Source organism: Argiope bruennichi, chromosome 9 (assembly GCF_947563725.1).
Source record: "Argiope bruennichi chromosome 9, qqArgBrue1.1, whole genome shotgun sequence".
Lineage (NCBI taxonomy): Eukaryota > Metazoa > Arthropoda > Arachnida > Araneae > Araneidae > Argiope > Argiope bruennichi.
Window position 1 is genome coordinate 71,481,494 of NC_079159.1, and position 22,915 is coordinate 71,504,408.

Genomic DNA, 22,915 nt, shown 5'->3' on the forward strand with positions numbered 1-22,915 from the left:
AGCAATAAAATAAAATAAAAAATAATATAAAATAAACTGGCAAATATGATGAAGATTATAAATAACCAAATAATATGTAATTTGCCATTCACTCACAAGATATGAATGCATTCTGAATGACAAAGAGAAGATATCATAATAATTTGTTTTTACAGAAAATGGTTTTACAAATATTTACTGACATATATGTTTACCTTAAGAAATAAAATAACAATAAATGCATTATTACTCTGAATCTTGTAAATACTGTATTTGGTTACATATTTATTTACAATGATCCCAAAGCCTGACTTTCTTCACAGCATAAAAATAATATATATATATATAAATTAATAAAAATAAAATAGATAAAAACACAAATTTTCTAGAAAGATTATTCAAAAATGCTTCAACTAAAGAAACTGTTGTAGACAAATAACAATTTAAAAATCAGATGAAAAATTCAACAATTAATATTAAAAATATATTGAGATATTAATGCAAAATAATATATATATATATATATCAAATAATATGTAATCTTTAAATTATCATTACAAATTCTATTAGAAATATTCAAGAAAAAAAATTAATTCTAAATTGACAAAGTACATCAAAAAAGTATCATGGTATTTCATATTGTTCATAATGTAAAAAATCTAAATTCAAGGAAAATACTTCATTAATCTCAGAAGTATGTACTCTTTAAAAATATTTAAACTGCTTTCACAGAAGATGCCATTACAAAACTATATTTGTATAATTTTCAATTTTTCCAATTGCTGATTTTTTGTCTTCTGCTTCTAATAATAAGAAATTACCAGATATAAAATTTTAAATAAATTGATTCAAAATAATTGTAGATATATATAAGAAAAAATATTTAGAAGTTGTTTCAATCTATGCAAATATAGCAAAAATGTTGCCAATTCAAATTTTCACTTCCCCTGCTAATATAGCAGTTTACTCGAAGAAAGATTTGTGCTCTTTTCCCCCAGAGTGCACCATTAGGAGTGATGAAACAAGATCAAATAAGAACTCAAAACAAATGTTTTTATAAGTATATCTATTTTAAATAAAATAAATAATAGTAAAATAGTACTCCCAAAGCATATTACTTAAAATAATTTTTTAAAAATATATGCATAAGTTTAACAATTAAGATGAATAAAAGAAGTTTAAAAGTTTTAAGAGCAGTTGAAAAATTAAGGATAGATGTTTAGTTCCAGAGACATTCCTTTATAGTAGAAACCTAAAAAAATTTTCAAATTTCCAACAAATGATACTTAATCATTATTAAGAATTTTTTTTATATTTAATTACTTTTTTACATGAAAGGGTATTATATTATAATATTTAATTTACCAAAACATTTAAAAAGTTTTGTTACATTAAAAAAAAAAGAAGGTATTTTGTGAAAGTCATGGCATTATCCGCACACAAGAAGTTGCCCATTTTTTCTTTTTATAAATTCATACATTTAACATGATACAAATAAGTATTTAATGCTGAATTTTGCTTCTATGCCTTTTCCTGAATTAATAACCTCAGAAAACATCTTTATAACTAATCAAATTACATTTGTCTCAAGAATTTTGAATTCTGTTAAATACAACTGATTTTTTTCCCTCACTTCCATTTCAAATATATATCTAAATATTATATATATCTAAATCTAAACCAATGCTGAAAGACATGCTTTAATTTCTGTTCTATTTTATAGGATTTTTTTTTTTTTAAAATTTCTGCAAGAGTATTATTTGTAAAGTTCAGATACTCTCCAAAAAAAAGCGCTTTTCTGAAAACTTTTGGATATTTATATATATCCTAAAAAAACTACTTCACAGATATGGATAAAATTTGGAACAATAATGTTTTAAGTCTTGCTTCTTCGAATAGCATCAAATTTTTTATGAATTCTTATTCAAAAAATTATTAACTTATAAATTTCAAAATTAATGTGAAATAAAAATTATTATTAATGTGAAATAAAATTGTTATTATTAAGATACATTAATCTTGAAACACAATAAAAACAAGAATTCTCATTTGATGAAGTGAAAATTTCATTTGCTTTTAACACAAAATCTATTTACTTATAATTAAAAAATGAATCAAGTTATTTTAATCTATAAAATTCAGATATGAATTTGAAATCATTTCATGCACTGCTATTAGAAAAATTAAGTTTGAATAATTATATATATGGAGATGACTCCTTGAATGAAAAGAAATAATTGATACAATAATAGAACATACTTCTGCAGTGACAGGTATCTGCAATTTTATTGTGAAATAATTAGTTTAGAAATAGTAAGCAGTGTCCGTATACTTTTTTGATGAACTATACAGTAATATGAAGCCACAAATCTTGTCAATTGTAGCACAAAATTAACAAATTTCCTGCTTTAGATATATTCTAACAGCTTCAGTATTAATAAAACAAGGTGTGTGCCAATATTTATAATTTGGAATGATTTCTGTCAAACTGATAGTAATATTATTTAATATTTCAGTATTTAATTAATATAAAATTCTAAGTAATTTTCTTAATTATTGCAATGAAGTAACAAAAACATTTCCATGCTTAATAAGTTTAAGCTATAAAGAAAAGCAGATAAGTTAAAAATTCCACATTTAATTTGAAACATTTAAGAAACAACTCTTATAAGATCTTACTTAATTCTTGAAGGCTAGATCTTCAAACATAAAATTTATAAAACTAATTTGCATGTCTTACATATTTTAAATTGAGTTATATTGGAACTATTAGATAACCAGTATATATATATATATATATATATATATATATATATCATTTGAAAATTAGCACAAAATGTTTTTAGGAAGATATAAATTAGCAATCAAGAAAAAACTTAGAAATACATATATGATTAAATGAAATTTAAATCTAAATATTTCTTTGGAACTTTTTATTTAATTGAAAATCTATAGATATTTAAAATGTAAAAGATAAAGTATTGTATGTATATAATATCTCAAGATTATTTATATTTCCAAAAATATTATTATAAGCTTATTACTTACCTACATTCTTACTGTCATTTGTCATTCCTGAAACCTTTTTGGTAGTCTAAAAAATATTTAATAAAATTAATTCTTTTACTATCAAAAATGTATATCATAATTATTAAAAACACAATAGCTAAAAAAGAAAAAGTAAACAAATTTTAAAGAAATTTATTGAAATATGGCGATTTTCTGTAATCACAGTAGAAACTAATTTAACCTTTTATTATAATTTATGGAAATTTTATTTATTTTTTAGATAGAATGACATTGATCCACTTAGGTGAATAAGTAATTAAAACTATTTTAACAATAATCACACTGATAAATTAAATTTACTTGAGCCCTTTGCAACAGAGAGAGGCCTATGTCAAGGGGATTTCGCTGTTTGTCTGCTTTTTAACATTGCCTTGGAGAAATGTATCTGAGATAGTGGATTAGACCAAAAAGGCACTCTGTGGAATAGACCCATTCAACTGCTGGCCTATGCAGATGATATAGATATTATTGGAAGGTCAGAAAAGGCAGTGAGAGATGCCTTTCAAGTTTTGGAAACTTCTGGCACAAATATGGGCCTTACCATAAAAAAAAAAAAAAAAAAAAAAGATAAAACCAAATTTATGGAATTCCCGCCCTCAACTATAAATCACACTGTTCCTCTGTATATTAACGATCATACCTTCGAAAAAGTTGATCATTTCAACTACCTTGCCACAATGAATAATGACAACAAACTCAGAGCAGAAATTGACAACATAATAAAAATCGCTAATAAATGTTTCGTTAGACTGAAAAAAACCACTAAGATCCAACTTAATCAGTTGATAAACTAAACTAAGAATTTATAAGACTCTTATTATGAATATTCTGCTCTATGCAAGAATATCCCATGGGACTTAGACTCTTAACTTGATCCCCAAACTTAGACTCTTAACTTGAACCCTCAGCGTTCTCTGAACATGTTCAAGAGAAAGATTCTTAGAATTATCTTTGGTCCAATATTAGAGAGAGGATGTTGGTGAACTAGATTAAATTTTGAACTATAATACTCTATAGCCAATCACAGATAACACTGGTTATCCAGAACAACAGATTAAGATGGCTCGGCAATATCTGGAGAAGTCCTGAAAACAATGCCCTCAAAATATACACTTTTAAAAATCCCATGGGATTCCAGGCCAGAGGAAGACCTCCAACTAGATGGTTTGATGATGTGGAAAGAGACCTGAGTATTCTGAGGATAAAGAACTGGAAGGGAGTTGTGGGGGATAGAAAGCACTGGAAAGTGTGCGTGGTTGAGGCAGCCAAGGTCTGCAAGGGGCTGTTGTGCTCATGAAGAAGAAGATAAATTAAATAGTATATTTAAATATTTTAAACTAGTGATTAGTTATGAAAAGCAAAGATAGTAAATTTTGGAATATTTATTCTTAAATATTACATCTGGTTAAATATCATATTCCTAAATATTAGTAGATAGCATAAAATGTTTCAAAACTTTCATAATCTTAAAGCAAGTAAGTCATATGCATAAACAAAACAAATACTTACAGTAGATCTTTTTTAATAGAAATTCCAACAAAAATTTCTTAGCATGATTATTTTGACTTTGTGCTTTAACTGCATGTCAGCAATTAATTATTAAAAAAAAATCCACTAAAGTATCATATTTATTGCAAGTAGTGATTAATCACCAATGAAGTTATGCTAATTTATTGAATATGTTCATCAATGCTATGCAATTAAGCTTAAGTTCCTCAACTTCAAGCAAGCTGTCAATGCATAAATACTATTTTTTTAATAGATTTTTGGCAACACATAATATAAATACACAATAACATTTGAAAGTGACCAATCATTAATTCTATCAAATTAGGAATCACAGGCATTATGATGAAGGGGAGGGGAGTTAAGAGGAAGGAATACAGACGACCCAAATATCAAGGGGTGCTAGTGAGACAAACAAATTAGTATACACATTTAAACCTGTTTATAATAAAATTGCAAAGATATATAAAAAATATTGAATAAGTAGTTGAGTATCTTATGGTTATGGAAACATTAAAATACTAAATAACATATTTTTGTATTTATTAATTCATCTTAAAAATAATTGCTAATATAAAATATATTTTATAAACTTTAAAATAATTATAAAATTTAAATCTTAATTAATTAAAAATTTTTATTAACAACAAAGAATGCTTAATAAGGGAGTTGTAATCCTATTTTTATTTTACAATATAATTACATGAAAAACTCAATTACTTTGGTTTATTTATATGTTGATGAAAATGGCATTTGCATACATGTGTGATTCCAACTATTCAGATACATATCAGGACATATGATAAGAAACAAAATCCTGTACACTGTTAATTAATGTTATGGCATCATTATCAGAAATTTGTTTCTCTTGTATACAATCAGCTGCTTATTCTACGTCACTTTGTTTAACTGAAATTAGTTCTGAAAAAGTCTCTTTATCACTTGTGTTACTGATTACTAACACATCTTAGCCTGAGTTTAAGAATTCTTAAACAAGATTTAATTGGATTCATCTTTCATATTGACTGCAAATAGATTTAAGAGGTTGCCTTCTATTTGAAAACAGTGTTCTGCATTAATCTTTTCGATAGTATCACTTGATGATAACAAACTAACAACTGCAGGATCAACAAGCAATTGGGAATGTAGTACATTTTATATATTTCATATTTAAGAGATTATTTTGAAATGAATAGCTGCCAATGGTAAGTGCAATTTTTCCCCCCTTTTATTTCTTTGATCAACATCAAGTAAACAATTGTTGAAGATTTCCTGTTATCCACACCTTTGTATCTGCCTTGTAGACAATCAATAAAATTTTGACTTTATAAAACAATTTTAATTTATATTGACTACTTGTTTCAATTTATAAGTTCTATTGTTGTTTGACAATCAAGAAATTGTCAACCTCTGCTTTGATTTGTTTCTGGTTGAACAGGGTCCCCTCCCCATTATGGCCATTGTCTTTTTTTCCCAATATTAGCTGATTATAATGAGAGGAGAGGAGATCAATAAGTATTCCACAGGGAAATACATTTCTTCATGGGTAGATTTACCAATATATATTGGTTTCATACTGTATGTTGCATTTTCACATGAAATATGACAAAGGAGTGAAAATCTATATGCCTTGGACACCATTTACATTTAGTAGAGCACAATGATGATAGGTAGTAGAGAGAGAAAGAGAGACATATCCTATTTTTTTCACATATCACTGACAGCATAACATCCACTTTAATACATAAAAGACATTACACCTCCAACTATGGCTAATTTTCAACCCTTTAATACACTGTTCTTAGCTAATTACAGAGAAAATTGAATGCCGATAAATTCTAGTTTTTTAAAGACATTTAGTTAGTAGAAAAAATTATTTTAATCCCTTTTTATAAAAAGTTGTCTGTAACTTGCTGATTTGAAAGTAAAATCATTTCCAAATTTGGAAGTATATATGGGTAACAGCAAGTATTTTACATTAAAAAGGAACTGAAACTTTCATAAGAGAATTCAACTCATCCTAACTAGAATCACTAATATTTTATCTCAAATCAACTATGAAAAAGATTACTGGCAACAAGATTTCTTCAAAGGTAGGAAAATTAATAACAGAAAGAATTATACAATTGTTAATATTATTAATACCTTTTTTAGATACATTAATCATCTAATTTTATTCTTGTCTTTGAACCTCTGAGTTTTAAAAGTTTGCCTTAGAGTAATGTAGTTCTCATTACTCTAAGGAGTAATAAAAATTTATATGTTTCCAATAATTTTTGAAACGGCAATCTTTTTACCAATACAGAATCAGAAGCTTTTAACAAACTTAAAAAATAGTTTTATAGGTCATTATTTTAAGATAGGAATAAAAAAAATAAATAAAAAAAAACAGACATAATGTTTTAAAATCATTAAAAAAAATTTCAACCTTATTGTTAATAATAGTCCCAAATTTCTACAATGGTCAAATGCGGAGAAATGCTGTTAATCACCAAATTTCTCGCCAATTTGGCGGAGGCTGTATATGGGAACTGAGCTAATATGGGTTAATTTAAGATAAAAATTAGAAAACAATCAAGTTTTAAATTAGGTTAATAAATATCATTACATACAGACACTGAATGTGATATCTTTGAATATTTACTCTCTCATTATACATTAGAGGAAGCTTTCATTATGTTCAACCTATTTAAATACCAGTAATTTTTTCCTCAGTTATATCCATATCCTAAAAAATAATCTTAGCCTTTTTCAAATACTGATATTATTTTTTTAAGCTTCTGTTATAATATTAATTGCAGATTTAAACTGAAACAGAATAAGAGAAAATTTCCAAACTATTTACAACATGAATATTAAAGTATGAATATTTCCAGTATAATCTCCAATACCTTTTATAATAAATAGAATTATTGAAATTGATGTAATTAAAAAATAATTCAATTTGTACTCTTGCTTCTGAGATAATTAATAACAATTTGATAAAACCTGAAATTTTAAATACTTTTTATGAGATCACACCTCTAATGGAGGAAAAAGACAAATTAAGATCTTTAAATAGAGATGTAAAGGGTGTTAAAAAACAAAAATATTAAAACTTTATTAAATATATATGGTCAAATTCTTATTTATTATATTACAACCTCTTATTTATTAGAATATTTATAAAAACAAACATCTGCTTCATTAATGTGCTTAAATATGAATGCTGCACAGTTTGAAATCATAACAGAGAGAGAGAGAGAGAGAGAAAGCATTCACAAAGTTAAATTAAAAAAAATATATGAATTTAAAATAAATCTTTAAGTTGCAAAAAATATGAAAATACATTGATCATCTTACTAATAAAGCAGCCTTATAACATTTACTACGGTATATTATCTAAATCTTTTTCGAATATATATTACTTATATTATCTTACTGAATGCACCAGCCTATTTCAAATGAAAAAATAACTATATTAGCACTAGTTTTCTGAATTAATGAACAGCCAGTAACTTCTGCTTCTTTGATCTGAAGATAAATTTGTAACTAGGATATTGTCAGATTATATAGAAACATAAAACAAATCTGTTCTTTTGGAATAATTCATTAATCGATAATAACTGTTATCAGCTTGCTCAGATGACAATTGTGCTGTTGAACAAAAACTTTTTACAATTTTTTAAATAGAGTTTGAGACTACTTATTAGCTATCATCACTCTGCCTTATTCCAGTCTTTGAAACTTTACTTATCGATTTAACTGTGAAGCACACACTGTAATATTAAATTTCAATTCTGACCCCGTGAAATATAAATAAAAAAATTAGGTTTGCCATTTTACTTCACTTTTTCGTGTTTGAGCTATCTTTTTCGAATAACCCGTCTAAGTGATGACATTTTTTTAAAGCGTACTAAACATACATTCACAAAATAATTGTTAGTTAAAAAAACCCGATATAAAACTATTATTTTCTTCTGAGCAAGTAAATAAATAAAAACACAAAAGGAAATGACTTTGTTTGGCCAATCGAATACTGTACAAGAAAAAAAAAAAAAAATATGTATCTGCAATTAAACAGTCATAAAATTTAAAGCTCTACAATATTAAATCCAATTTTTATTACTATATACTAAAGTACATTTTAGCATGAAAACATCATAAAGCTAAACAAAAACTTATTCTAAAATCTAAACATTACCTTGAAATTACCCGAAGACGTATTTTTTACATTAATCATTATATGAAATTTGAATTTGTTTTAAAACACGCACGTGTTGGTTCACGTCAAAAATAAACAAAAATGTAAGCTTTTACTAGAATTGCCATTCTTCTTTTGATAAATTTCTGTTTTTTCTCTGATTACAATCTTTAGTGTAAAATATTCATAAAAATGCGAACAGAATTTTTATATTGCTGATGGATCGTTATTGTTATGAAAAGTAACAATGATTTAAATATAATTGGAAACTAAAGTATTCAGCTTTGGATCATATATCTATTCAACTCAACTCTAAGATCTGCAATAGATTTATTTCAACAAATAGAGGTGAAAAATACTTCAGCGGTTAATTTTTTTTATTATTTAACTCTATTATCGTCAATTATTTATATTTTTTTCAGGCTTGGGTGTATTTTATTTATAGATAGTAATGGTGTACCGCTTCCTAGGAAAGCGATACACATTATTTATGACTTAACGTGATGAAAATGACAGCTCAATACAGACCGTATCGTAACGAAGACGGTATGGAAGCTGAACAAGTAACATGGGGTGACCAGGAGGTAGGTGAAGTTGAAATTTATCAAAGAACTACTGAAGTTATTCGCGTATCCAATAGAAATCTCGTTGTTGGAGGAATCGGCATTGGGTTAATTGGGGCTTTACTTGGTTTAATAGTCGGTTATTTTGCGCATTCTGAACATAGTCAGTGTGTTCCTAGCTTGTCCGTCGCTCTTCATTCTGTTCAAGAAGCCAACCCTTATGTGCGCCGTAAAATCTCTCAGATGGTGAGTAATGAAGAAATAGAAAAATATATAAAAGCTTATAGTTTAGAACCCCATGTAGCTGGTAGTTCTATTGATCGCCTCTTCGCTAAGAATATAAAAAGTGAATGGCTAAAACATGGCATGGATACTGTTGAAATTGCAGAGTATAATGTTCTTTTAAGTTATCCTAATAAGGAAAGAGCAAATGTTGTGAAAATTATAAATCAGAATAGTGATATATTATCAATTGAATCACAAGGTGGAAAAATTCTTAACGCAGCTTTTAGTGCTTATTCTCCATCTGGTAATGTGACTGGAAATCTTTTATATGTTAATTATGGTCAAACTTCTGATTTTCAGTATTTGAAAAGCTTAGGCATCCCATTAGAAGGAAAAATTTTCATTGCTAGGCATTGGAAATTACCTGCTGATGAAATAGTATGGAATGCTCAGGAAGTGAAAGCAGCTGGTTTGATTTTGTATCCAGATCCTGAAAATTATAACCCTCCAGTTCTGAAATCCGATCCTTATCCCAAAACGTGGTGGCTCCCTCCAAACATTGCAAGAACGGACTCGATTCTTTGGAACGGAGCTGGAGATCCTTTAACACCGGGTTATCCAGCCAGGCATGATGCTAATCGACTTTCTGTTTCTTCTGCAACCTTACCTATTGTTATTGTGCAGCCTATTAGCTATGGCAATGCCTTTAAATTATTAAGTTCTCTTGAAGGTCCTGAAGCACCCAAAGAGTGGCAAGGTGGCTTTAATTTTACTTATAAAATTGGGCCATCATTTAAAGATCCATCATGGAAGGTTCAAATGCAAGTATACAATCAACTTGTGAATAAGACTATTTATAATGTAATTGGCACCATCCGAGGAAAAACTGAACCTGATCGTTATGTGATAATTGGTGGACATAGAGATGCTTGGGCATATGGTGCAGTAGATGGTGCTGGTGGTACTGCAGCGATATTGGAACTTTCTCGTGTTTATGGACGGTTACTAAAAGAAGGTTGGCGTCCTAGAAGGACAATAATGTTCTGCAGTTGGGGAGCTGAAGAACATAATTTAATTGGTTCAACAGAATGGTTGGAAGATAATTTGAAACTTCTTCATGGAAGAGCTGTTGCTTATGTTAATGCTGATATTTTAGTTGCTGGAAATGCTTCAATTCGAGTAGTTGCTTCACCATTGTTATATAATACAATTTTTAATGCTACGAAAGAAGTAATAAATCCAAATGAACATGATAAAGCTGAAGGGCTGAGAACTGTTTATGATGCTTGGTTGATGAGTTTCCCGAACAAAAGAAATCGAACAAATTTGCTATTTCCAAATTATTCTCATCCAGCAGTTATAGACGATTTTGATGATTTGCCAGTTAAAACTTTTCACAATCAATCTAGCTTATTGGATAGTTATATACGAAATGCTATGCAGCTAGTGCGTCCCAAGATTAGAGAAATGGATATGAGAGGAAATTATGCTCCCTTTTTTGTGCATGCTGGCATACCAGCTATTGATGTGTCATATGTTCATGATTCTACTATGTCCAGTTCCTCCTATCCATTGCACCATACCGAATTTGACAACTTTGATTTTGTCAAGAATTTTATTGATCCATCTTTCAAATATCATGCAACTGTTACAAAGATTTTAGGTGAATTGCTGCGAGATCTTAGTGACTCTCTGTTCTTGCCATTCAATTTGTTCGATTATGCACAAACTTTGCAAGATTTCTATGTGAATCTTCAAACTAAAATGAAAGCCCACATAGAAGAACATGGTATTGATATAAACCATCTGGAACTGGCCATTAAGAATTTTTCTAATGCTGCAATGAAATTTCATTCAGCTCAGGAGACTGTTGATTTATCTGATCCTATGACAGTTCGTAGAATTAATGATCAACTCCTCCTTCTTGAAAGAGCCTTTTTGGATCCCAATGGCTTACCTCGTAATCCGTATAAGAAACATATTGTTATGTCGCCAAGTGAAAGCTATTTGTCTAGTAGCAGCATATTTCCTGGTCTGCTTGACGAGTTCTTGAATCTTGAACTATTTCCTCAAGATACTGAATCATCTGAGTTGATAAAAGCTCATTTTTCTGTTTTGGTTTTTACAATCCAGTCAGCTGCTAAAATCATCCAGAATGTGTGATAAATAATGTGCCATTGCAAATTTCATTCCCCTTTTTACATTTAAAAAAATGTAAAATCCGCAAAATCTATGCTAAAAGTTTTATTTAAAGAATTGTAATGAAAATACTCATAATATTGCAGCTAGTAACAATCTTGTTATTGTAAGCAAAAAAACTTGTTTTTGTACCATCTTTTGCTTAAAAGTGCTTTTGAATTTATTTGAATGGGCATTTTTTATTTTTTTGCTAGATAAAATATTCATTTTTAATGTGTATTTTAAATGTTTTTAATTTTATAAGTTATTATGATAAGATTAATTGGAAATTTTGGAATTACTTTCGATACTGTTCTTCCTATTTTACTCATTGCTGTTAGATTATGTCATATATCAATTTGTTATACATTTTGTTCATTATTATTTAATGTCATTACTCTCCAGCTGATTAGCAAGGCTATATTGCTGTGATTGATAAGGTCATATGCTCAGTCATCATTCCATTTTTTTAAAAAATTATTGTATTATTTTGACTTGCTGAGATAGTGTTGTAATTTGTATCGTTTTGTGTAAAGTGGAAACCGAAAGACCCTTGAATGTTCATAATGTTACTAAGAAAAATGAGGCTAATTTATAACTATATAATTTACTTATAATAGAACAAACTAAATTTCATTCTGACCTATGAATTGTAGCTAATATATTAATTGCTATCCACAATAAATTTAAAACTACATATATAATTACTGTTTATAAAAAAATAAAAATATTTATATTTAAAAAATAATTTGTGATAAGTTAATTTATGAAAAATATTCATCAATATGAAAACTTTTGAAACAGATACTCTTTACTCACCTGTCAAAGATAAATTCTACTTATTCTGTCCATTTAAATAACAGATTGTTCTGTGTTTCAAATTTTCCTTCTTAAAAGCTTTTAAGGGAAAACATTACATTTCCAACATTTTAAAAAAATTTTAATTAATATAGAAAATATTTTGATGATATTTCAATTTAACTGCCAAATAAATCATCTTAAAAAATCATTTTAGTTTTAAAATGAATTCTTTTTTAAAAAAAATTATATATATATATTTTAAATTCCCTTCTATTTTTTCAAATATGAATATTTTTTCTTCATATTGTATTTAGATTCACTACAAAATGACAGCTGTGTATGATATTAGATGTACTTAAAATTATGTATAGTGAAAAATAAGATTATATATATATATATACAAATACATTGAATACATATAACCTCTAAATACTTACTGCTTGCATAGTTTTATATCATGATAATAAACAAGAACAAATAAATTGAAAGCTCTGTGTTGATCTGGAAAAAGACCTTAGTCATTTTAACACGATGGTGAAGGAATACCCAACATCTAGCAAAGCCCCTTTGAATTTCATTTGCATATATTTTTCATTTTTTATCGTAAATAAAACTCTAAATTTTGAAATATTTAAGATTTAACTTTGGAATTTTCACACAATGAGTAGAAGGATAAGAGAGTGAAATCAATATTTTGATTGTTTTTTTTTGGGTAATATGTTCCCTTAAATATGCCAACTGTAAAGTCTCCTATTTTCACTATAAAAAGAATGTTATGTTTGCCAGTATATTATTTTTATTTATATAGAAGGGCTTATTTTCATATATATATATTTGCATTAATAATTATCGTTTCAAGAAATACATATACTATTATAGGTAATCTTTTATTTTGTGCAAAAAAAAAAAAAAAGGGCTTATAAATAGAAGAATTATGTAAATGAAGTGTATCTGACCTAAATCGTAATTCTTTGTTACCTTATAGGTTCTTTCAGGTTTTCCATTTTTATTGTTGTTTGTATTTGTTCTATATTATTTTATGTTTTTTCTTGCCTAAAATTTCAAAAATATATTTTCTGCCAAGTATATTTGGCTATTGTTATTTACCATCAACTTAACAAAGCATTTAATTGTACTGTTCAGGGATTCCTTGTCAAATACTTCAAAAATGCATGATGTTAAAATTTAATTGAAATTCTTATATTTTATTCAATGCTGTTATATATTGTAATTAGATCTGATTTTATGATTATAAAGTGCAATGTATAGAATTCTTTACTCATTGTTTTTTATTATAATATCCATAAGGATTTTAAATAACCGGTGAATAGTAAATTTTCAATGTTATTCCATATTTTAAAATGAATGTTTTTTTTTTGTTTTTTTTTTAACCTATGCATTATCTGATTTATTAAGTTTAAATGAAAAGGTATTGGTATCTTTACAATGTTTAAATGATCAAATTATGAATTTTGCTGTCATTTGAAAAATATATGTGGTGAATGTACTATAAAAGGATTCTTCATGAATTGTGACTCTTAGAATCTCAAAGGGGGTGGGGAATTTTGAAAGAATTATCTTGTGTTCACAAAAAAAAAATGCATCTAATAATAATAAATTTCAGAATATTCTATAATTTTTACTTTTAGAATATGTCTAATATTTCATTTATTTCTCTATAGAAACATTCTCTCTATTTTTTTTTTTTTTATGTAATTTCATTTTATTATGGAGTTAGTTGCAGAATTCTTATAAGTTATATGATTCTCTTTGTAAAAAAGACTTAGTTTTTGTTAGTAAGTTAGTCTTGTTGTGGTTTTTTCTGCATTAATATACATTTTTTTTACTTAGTATTTTCATCTTTTTTATTAAAAACATTTTTTATACAGCTTTATATGTGTTTATGACTATTTTTTTTGTATTGATGATATTTGTTTTCTGATCTCTTTGCTTTTATATAGAAACTAATTTTAGTTTCACACTGTATTTTTTTATATTCTTTTTTTACATTCTCTGTAGAAGAAACCTATTAAATTTGCTAACATTTAGTATAACGTTTTCTTAACTTGCCTTTCGGCACATTTTAAATAACTTTTAAAATACTCCCGGGTATATCTGTACCTTACATGTCTGATGCTGGTTAGAAAGTCATCTACTTGGTGCTTAAATTTAATTTTAGATATTGCCTTGAAATTAAATCAAATTTTATAATACATCAAATAATAATATTAAAGACATTTAAATTTTTAAATATATTTTACCATGTTTCATGTGAATAACTGTTCAAGATATCGTTTTTAATATTTTATAAATATGTTTAAATAGACTTGATTTTTTTGTATTTATGTATCAAAGTTTTTATTTTAATTAATGTGCAATCTGCTGTTCTTTATATTGAATGATTTTAGCTTAATCAAAATATGTTTACCAATCTGTATAAAGTAATTTAGAACCTCTTTTTTTTTTTTTTTTATTAGTGTATAAGCATGATCAATAATTTGTTCTTATTATATATAAATTTAATTTTTATGACTTTAATCTCTTACAGATTGCAATAATATATAAATAAATTGTAATAATATATTACAAAAATTTTATTTAATCATGTTACAAAAAAAAAAAAAGCTGAATAGTAAATTTGAAAATATTTTACTATTAAAATGTAAAAATATCACCATTTCTTTAATATGTAAGTAATGATCTATTAATTATAAATATGAAATAGTAGGGAGCTAGATCCATCTTCAAACTAATAAATTTTAATGAACAATTTAAAAATTATATATAAGATGTTTGTTTGATGCACTTTCTTCTTAAATTTTTTATTTGAATGTTGAAATTGATAAATATTTCTATTCTACATCTTATTCTTATAGAAATGAAGTGAGGATACTTTATTTTCTGTCTTTTCTTTGAATAATTAACCAAAACATGCTCATTTCTCTTGTCTGATCAAATTGTAAATGTTCTTATTAATCATTAGCTTTTCAAAGTTTAACAAAATTGCTTTAGAAATGTAATTCAGACATATTGTGAATCTCATTTTTAACTGAGTCATCATTTTTTGTTATTTGCTGAAATGCATGAATGATGTGGATGTATTTTTACTCAAGACTGAATATATATTGCTTTTTATTGTACAGATAATTTGTTTGATATTTTGTTCATTGTTTTTATTCAGTGTTAATATTAAATACCTGAGCATTTTTATTTTCTTTTGTAAGTTGGGACCTTTATTTTGCTTTCCCTTCTTTAGTACTTATCACCTTCTAGTCGAAAATTTCAATCATGTAAAATTATATAATGTTGGATCCATTTTTCATATCTTTTATAATTGTAGATATGTACTAAATTGAAATTTATATTTTAACAAGTGAAATACTCAAATTTGAATAAAATGAATATAAATTTATACATGAACTTTAAATTTTTCCAATTTTATTTTTTGATACATATATATTATCAAAATGTGTATAATACTTTGAGAAACTATATCATAATTGGTAAAGGTGCAAGTAACTTAATCCTGCCTCACTTTCTGCTTCACGTTTCTCATTGCAGCTGTTTATTTTTTTAAAAAATTATAGATGTTTGTGTTCATTTTAGTGATGTGTATTAGATGAAGATTTTTAAACTTTGTTTTTAACTTGTATGATAAAGTTATTAAAGCTTCCTGTTTAACTGTTTCTGGTATTTATTTGACTTTACTTTTTCACATAATTCATTATGCAAAATATGAAAAAGGTTTATAAAAAATTTCTATATATTGAAAAAAAGCATTCTTAAAACTAATAATTATTTTTGTGCTTGTTTATGCGTAATGGACATAAATTTCTATAAATATTATTAATAATTTGTTCTATAAATATTAATATTTCTATAAATATTAATTCCTTTAAATATTATTAATTATAATATTATTTAAATCAAGTTTTATTTGTAAGGCGTTTAATTATGAGGTTTATAACTCATTTTTTAAAAATTTCTCCATTCATTTCTAACAATTTCAGTTATGAAATTGATTGGATGCATTTAACTTTTTAAACTTGCAGAGCTTTGTTTATCATAAGGTATATTGGTGACTTATGCCAAATCCCTGTGGAGGTGTAACTTAAAATCCCACAATGTGTAGTAGTGATTTTACAAAACTTAAAAATTATGCCCTTTTAATTAACTTTAAATAATTCATTGATTAGTTCATAAACAGTCATGCTTGGAAGTTAATTTTAATGAAGGAAATTTAACTAAGCATTTACTAATTTTTAATTATTTAGCTCTAAATTAATGTCTCCAATTATTTGTTACATCCCCTATTCACATTTATTAGGATTTAGATAATTGCAGCTGAACATTACTGAAATTCATTGAAACATACATAGTTATAGATGATGTTTTTTCATATTAATAAAAGCTATTTAAAGCAAAATGTACTCTTCCAATTTTATTTTAAGTGAAAAAATAGTTTGTAACATTCTTCTAGCTTTTTTTTTTTAATATTAGAGATTTAAAGAATTCTAAAATGTGGAAATTCTTTAAAATTTTGATAATTGAACATTTTGGTAATTGGAGCAGTTTGAATTTGAAGGAGAAAATGTGATTTTTTTATGTTATTATATTTATCTATTGAAACAAATTTTTTAATCTTTTTCAAAATTGAAACTTGTATTTTATTCTGAGTAAATGTGGTATTAGTACCATTACATTTGATATTTTTTGAAAAGCCTTTTTCCTTGAAATAGCCCAATTTCCCCACTCCTCTCCCTTATTAAGTCAAAACTTCTTAACAGCATTGAATAGGAGTGGACAGAATAATATAGATGTTGCTTAAATTTTGAAGGTATCTCTACAACATTTATTAGTAAAATTTTTTTGAAAAAAAAAAAAGTTTATCTATATTTTTTATTAGCTATCTCTTCATTTCCCTTTATTATTTACTAGTCATCTCAGGAGACCAGCTGGTTCACCTGGAAATATATTTCACAAATGCTCATTCATCTGCCATTCCGGGGGAGGAATCTTAAATTTTAACCAACCACAACTCTGTTTTTGTAAGTTGGAAAAGTAAGAAGGCTGCATTTTAAAAATCTTTTGTGATATTTGTTCAAGAATTATTAACCCTTGATTTCTGCTTGTGTTTTAGAAAAGAGTTGCCTGTATCGAAATTAGGAAACTTAATAACAGATTACATTAATATTAAAGAAATTATTGATTCAATTTTTTGACAAAACATTTAGAAATTCGTATCTTAATTTTCAGATTAATGAATTAAAATTTTTGTCTTCATCAGAATACAGTAAATAAATAAGAGAATATTTCTGTTTATAAATCATATTACAAGTGGTTTATAAATAAATACAGGAGATGTATGTACTGTTAGTTTGATTGTTCTATTTTTGACTTGCCATAGAAAATAGGACCTTCTGGCATTGCTTTATTAGTAACTAGCCGCCTTTGGCGACCAGCCGGTTCGCCAATCTTAATGTTCGTTAAAATTTTAATAATTAAATATTTTATGCAATTTCTACTTTAATAGCTTCTTCATCAAAATATTTTAAAACTTCAAATTTTGATTATCATATAATTCATTCATAATATTATAAAGGCCTTCAGTCATAACGTAATATGTATCTCTCTCATTTTCTGTTAGCACCCGTAGAATTTATGCTTTAAATTAAAGTGGAAAGAATTAATCTTCAATTAATATAATATTTTTTACTGAAACAAAGCCTTTTTTTTATAATCTGATTACTGAAAATAGAGTCACTCAGCGTTTAAACTTTATGGGCACTAAAGAATATCTTTTTTAATTTATGTAATATCTCAAGAGTTGGTCAACAGAATTTTCTTAGATTCATTATGAGCAGATCGATTAATTAACAATGTTTAAATTTAAATGCATCAAACACTAAGAAAATAAAACGAATCGTTTAAAATAAACGGTTGAAAACAGGTTTTAAAAAAACTACTTAAAAAACGATGTACTTAAAACTATAAGCATATACAAAAAATATATAACTAACATAAATACAATTTACTTACAAAAGCATGCAACTAACCAAAAAATAATTTAAATCATCCATTGATAACGGTTGTCATGGCAACAATCAGAACAGAATGCGCATGCGTGAATTTTCTTCGCCGGTTACGTAACGCAAATACGTGATTTTTTCTACGCCAGTTGGGGTAACGCTATGCGGATTAGAAATTTTTAATTTCCTTTATTCTGTTTTATTTTAATTCAAAAGTACTTCAGAATGAATCCGAAAGATCGATTCATTAACAATGTTTAATTTTAAATGCATCAAACATTAAGAAAATAAACAGAATCGATTGAAATAATCCGCCGAAAAATTTTAACCCTAGCCTCATTACTGTTGGGAGAAAAAAAAACTGAAGCCTTTCTCGTTTGGCGGTGGGGAAAATGTAAGATTTTGTTGGCGGAAAAGTTGGCGGTGGGGAAAATGGAAGATTTTTTTGGCGGGAAAGTTAGTTTTTAATTAATAATTAAAATTCTAATTAAATATTCGAAAAAAGGAACCCCAGGTGCGCATTCCCAACCTCCAAGGTATACATGTACCAAATTTGGTAGCTGTATGTCAAACAGTCTGGCCTGTAGAGCGCCAACACACACACATTGAGCTTTATTATAAGTATAGATGGTCTTAATTTTAAATCGGTGCATTGCCATGGTTTATATATATTTATTATACAGCTTATCTATCCTTACCTTAAAAACAATTTATCATGATTTAAACAAATATGAAAGAAAAGTACATTAGAAGGTAGTTTAGATCTAAAACAACAAAATGTGTTATTAGCTAGTGGAAATGATGCGATGAAATATGTTTCAAATGAAATTTTATCATTGATTATAAAATTGTAATTGTATTAGGATTGACATTTTGATATATTAATACCAACAATAACCTGATAGTATTTGTTTACATTTTCTCTTTCAAAATTAACTTCTGAACACATATATAGTGCGATTGCTTGAAATTAAGAATACCTTCCCTCTGTTGGAAAAAGAATGTGAAGTGAAATCTGAAAACCGATATACTTGGTAGCATATAAATCGCCAAGCTTTAATTTCAAGTAAGCAATTCTGCCAGACTTTGATATTAAACAGTCCAATGGCATCAAAGGGCTAATTAAAAGATAAATATTCGATTTTGGAAATTTTGCGATTATGTAACTTTTCTTGTGTTGTGTTATCTGTTTTTTTGTGTTAAACAGAATCCTTTCTTAGTTTTTAGCAACAGAGAGATATCATGTGATTCAATATTTAATAAAACAATGAAAGCAGTTTGAATTTCAGGCCAATAATATAATCTACTGTTAAAAATTAGACAAAAAAATAACCCCTTGAAAATTCTCTTGATTAAGAAATTGGTATCACTAAAAGCAATTTTATATTTAAAAATGGTATATAATTCATTTTCATGTAGTAATATTTTCGGAAACTATTGCAGAAAAATGTCAAAATTCAATTTAATTTTTAATTAAAATTTTTAAAAACATCGCTTTGATGTGCTATTTACACCATCCAAGATATACTTGTGCCAAATTTGACAACTCTAAGTTAAACAGTTTGGCTTGTATAGCACCAACAAACATAGATTCATCTTTATTATTAGTACAGATGTTCATGTTTAATTTAGCAGAAAAACTTTTCCACACAATTTCTGATATAGCCGAGTGCTATCAAGCCCACGGTACTTTTCTTAGTTACAAATTTTATTGATGGGGGGGGGGACAAATGCATAATGTAGATGTTTATGGTCAACTGAAAGAAATCGGGACTAATAGGGAGGAAAAAATAGTAAACGAAAAAAGTCCTGTCATGCAATTTTCCTTCTCCTTTTTAGCTGAAGGAGGAAAGAGTAGATTACATGTAACATCTAAATCCATTGATAAAAATCGAATTACATGATTTTACGCACACACAAAGTTGAATGATGCGACTCCTGTGCATTAACTCTCTCCTGCAGTTTCAGAATACATCTACATTTAATGAAGCACTGGTTCTTTGAACAGACATAAAAAAAATATTGCACTTCACACAAATTTGAAAATGGGTGTAGAGAAGGTATGATCATATGTCATAAAATTTCTGTTAAATTGTTTTATATGATTTGTCTTATTCCCATCTTTCACCACATATATTTTATTCCCAGACAAAATTGCTAAATGTATAACTTGATTTCATAAGTAACTTCTCCCCATCTTTCAATGCACTAATTTCAAACATAATTTGAAAAATAATATATTCATTAAATTTGCTTAGATTTATTTTTAAAAAATAATATGGAGACTACAAAAAATAAGTTATCTTTTCAGAAAATAACTATTTTGAAACTAGGAATTCAGTGTCAACTAACTGTCCATGCCAAATTAAATACAAATATTGATTTTTATAGTTAATAGCTGTATGAGAAATAGTTAATTTTTATGATCTAAAGCTGTATGAGAATTTATGCAATTTGGATTTGCTTCTTCTGGAGATCTCTCCAGTAAGCTTTGTTTTTTCTAAAATAAATTAACATTTGATAATTTTATGTTGTTTAATGTCAGAGATGTATAGTATTTGTGCTTTGTCAAATTCCGATTTTTTTTCTTCTCTTATAGGATTACATGTTTATTTAAAAGAGTAGGCTAGAAAAACACAATTTATTACTTTTTTTAATGCGAAACTATTCAAGATTTAATAAACATAGGATTACTAGATCTTGAATCTAATAATCTTAGCTTTTCAATTTTTCCTAAAAAAATTTTTTTAATCTATCAGTGTGTATTACTTTTCAAATAGGATTATAAAGTCTTGCCGATATTAATATTGCTTACAGATGCGTGATCATGCTATATTTCAGAAAGAATCAGATTAACTGAATTAAATGTCGTCTATTTTACTAAGGATAACACAATATTTTATTTTTCATTACACTTCTAATTCTTTAAACATTGGAAATAATCAGAGCAAGTTCAAAAAAATAAAATGAACTAATATATGCAAGTCAGCCTTTTAAAATTAGCAGATATAATGTATTCACCTCTCTAAAATAATAATAATTCAAACAACACTAAATGTAACTTATGATAGGTAGAAACTGCTGCTTCGGATATAACTATCATCCAAAAAGATGTAAAGGGGGGATTTAATCAGAACAATTGAATATTCTATGTTAACTTGATATGATTCTCTATCAAGTCACCATATGGAGTTCTTTTGTTTCAACAGGAAAGGTATACAATATGATATTTAAGTTTACAGTAAAAGGAAGCTGCAGACTTTCTTTTATTATAGTCTGTGTATTTTCTGTAGGCAGTTCAAGGTCATATTTTCTACTGCGTTTCTGGTACCAGAAACCAATAACTAGGTAGAAAATACGAGCTTGAACTGCCTACAGAAAATACACAAACTGTAACCCACATTTATTTTTAAGGACGGAAATAAATTTTATCATAACTTCAATGCTCATGCAAATAATTTTTCATGTTGCTTTTTCTTAAAATGCAAATAATAAGTTATATGTTTTCTTATCTCTCTGTACAATAATAATTAAAATTTAATATTATGCTTTTGGTATTTTATATTAGTGAGGAATTTGCTTTGCTATATTCTCAAGAGCACAAGTTCCACAATATTCAATTCAGTAAACCAATTTTGTCATTGGAATCACTGTATAATAATAATGTACAGAATGTGTGATTTATGTTAAAGGAAAGAGAAATAATAAGCATACCATTTTTCAAATTTATTTATAACCTAATAAACCAATAGTTTGTAATGTACATTTCTAACAGTCATCAGCCAATGCATAACAATATCTACATTGCTTTAAAATGCAAAAGACACCACGTCACAGTTTTAACAAGGCAAGCACAGTCGTCACAAAAATAGCTGATAAAAAATGGGGAGGAAAACAACAAAACAAAATATAAGACAAATACCACAGTCGGACCCAATCCTAAAAAGAAAGCACACAGGAACTTTTCAAAAAACTTTGACACTGATAATTATACAGTGGATAAATCACAGTCACTGCAACAAATTCCTTGGCACTGCTGGATCTTACTTTGTAGTTCACTTCATTGTCGAGTACTGTACAATTAGAAAGACTTGCGCACTCTGGCTAAAAAATTTGCAGAAGTGTAAAATTATCTACATATCATACTGTACAGTTAGTTATTGATTAATTATATACAAATCAGATCCTACTTTTAAATCAAAACTTTAATATAAAACGCATCTTCCTCACCTATCACTTCTATTTCAACGACAACACTTCATTTATAATAGACCTACAATTTATTTTCTTTGTTCAATTTTACTGCATTTGACACATAGCTGGTCTGCAAGCAAAACACAGGAGTACAAAATAGACTACAATAACACACATTTGCACACTGA

General features: G+C 26.9%; 2 protein-coding genes across 2 annotated transcripts in view; one reads left to right on the top strand and one right to left on the bottom strand.

Moving 5' to 3' along the window:
• The window catches only part of LOC129985228 (RNA-binding protein 28-like), a 29,241-nt gene extending 20,378 nt beyond the window's left edge, over window positions 1–8,863 (bottom strand). Inside the window, exons 1-2 of the mRNA XM_056095171.1 lie at window positions 8,738–8,863; window positions 3,028–3,073 (exon numbers count right to left, since the gene is read on the bottom strand). Coding sequence (XP_055951146.1) covers window positions 3,028–3,073; window positions 8,738–8,776 — 85 coding nt within the window. The 5' untranslated portion in view covers window positions 8,777–8,863. The remainder of the gene's footprint in view (window positions 1–3,027; window positions 3,074–8,737) is intronic.
• A 182-nt stretch (window positions 8,864–9,045) lies between these two features.
• LOC129984529 (putative N-acetylated-alpha-linked acidic dipeptidase) lies at window positions 9,046–14,948 on the top strand. The gene has a single exon (XM_056094430.1). It carries the CDS (start codon window positions 9,241–9,243, stop codon window positions 11,686–11,688), a length of 2,448 nt encoding a protein of 815 aa, XP_055950405.1. The 5' UTR covers window positions 9,046–9,240; the 3' UTR covers window positions 11,689–14,948.
• Window positions 14,949–22,915: the final 7,967 nt, after the last annotated feature.

What these genes read in the sequence shown, in the direction of transcription:
- LOC129984529 (XM_056094430.1), top strand. Translation starts at nt 9,241, where the DNA reads ATGAAAATGACAGCTCAATACAGACCGTATCGTAACGAAGACGGTATG.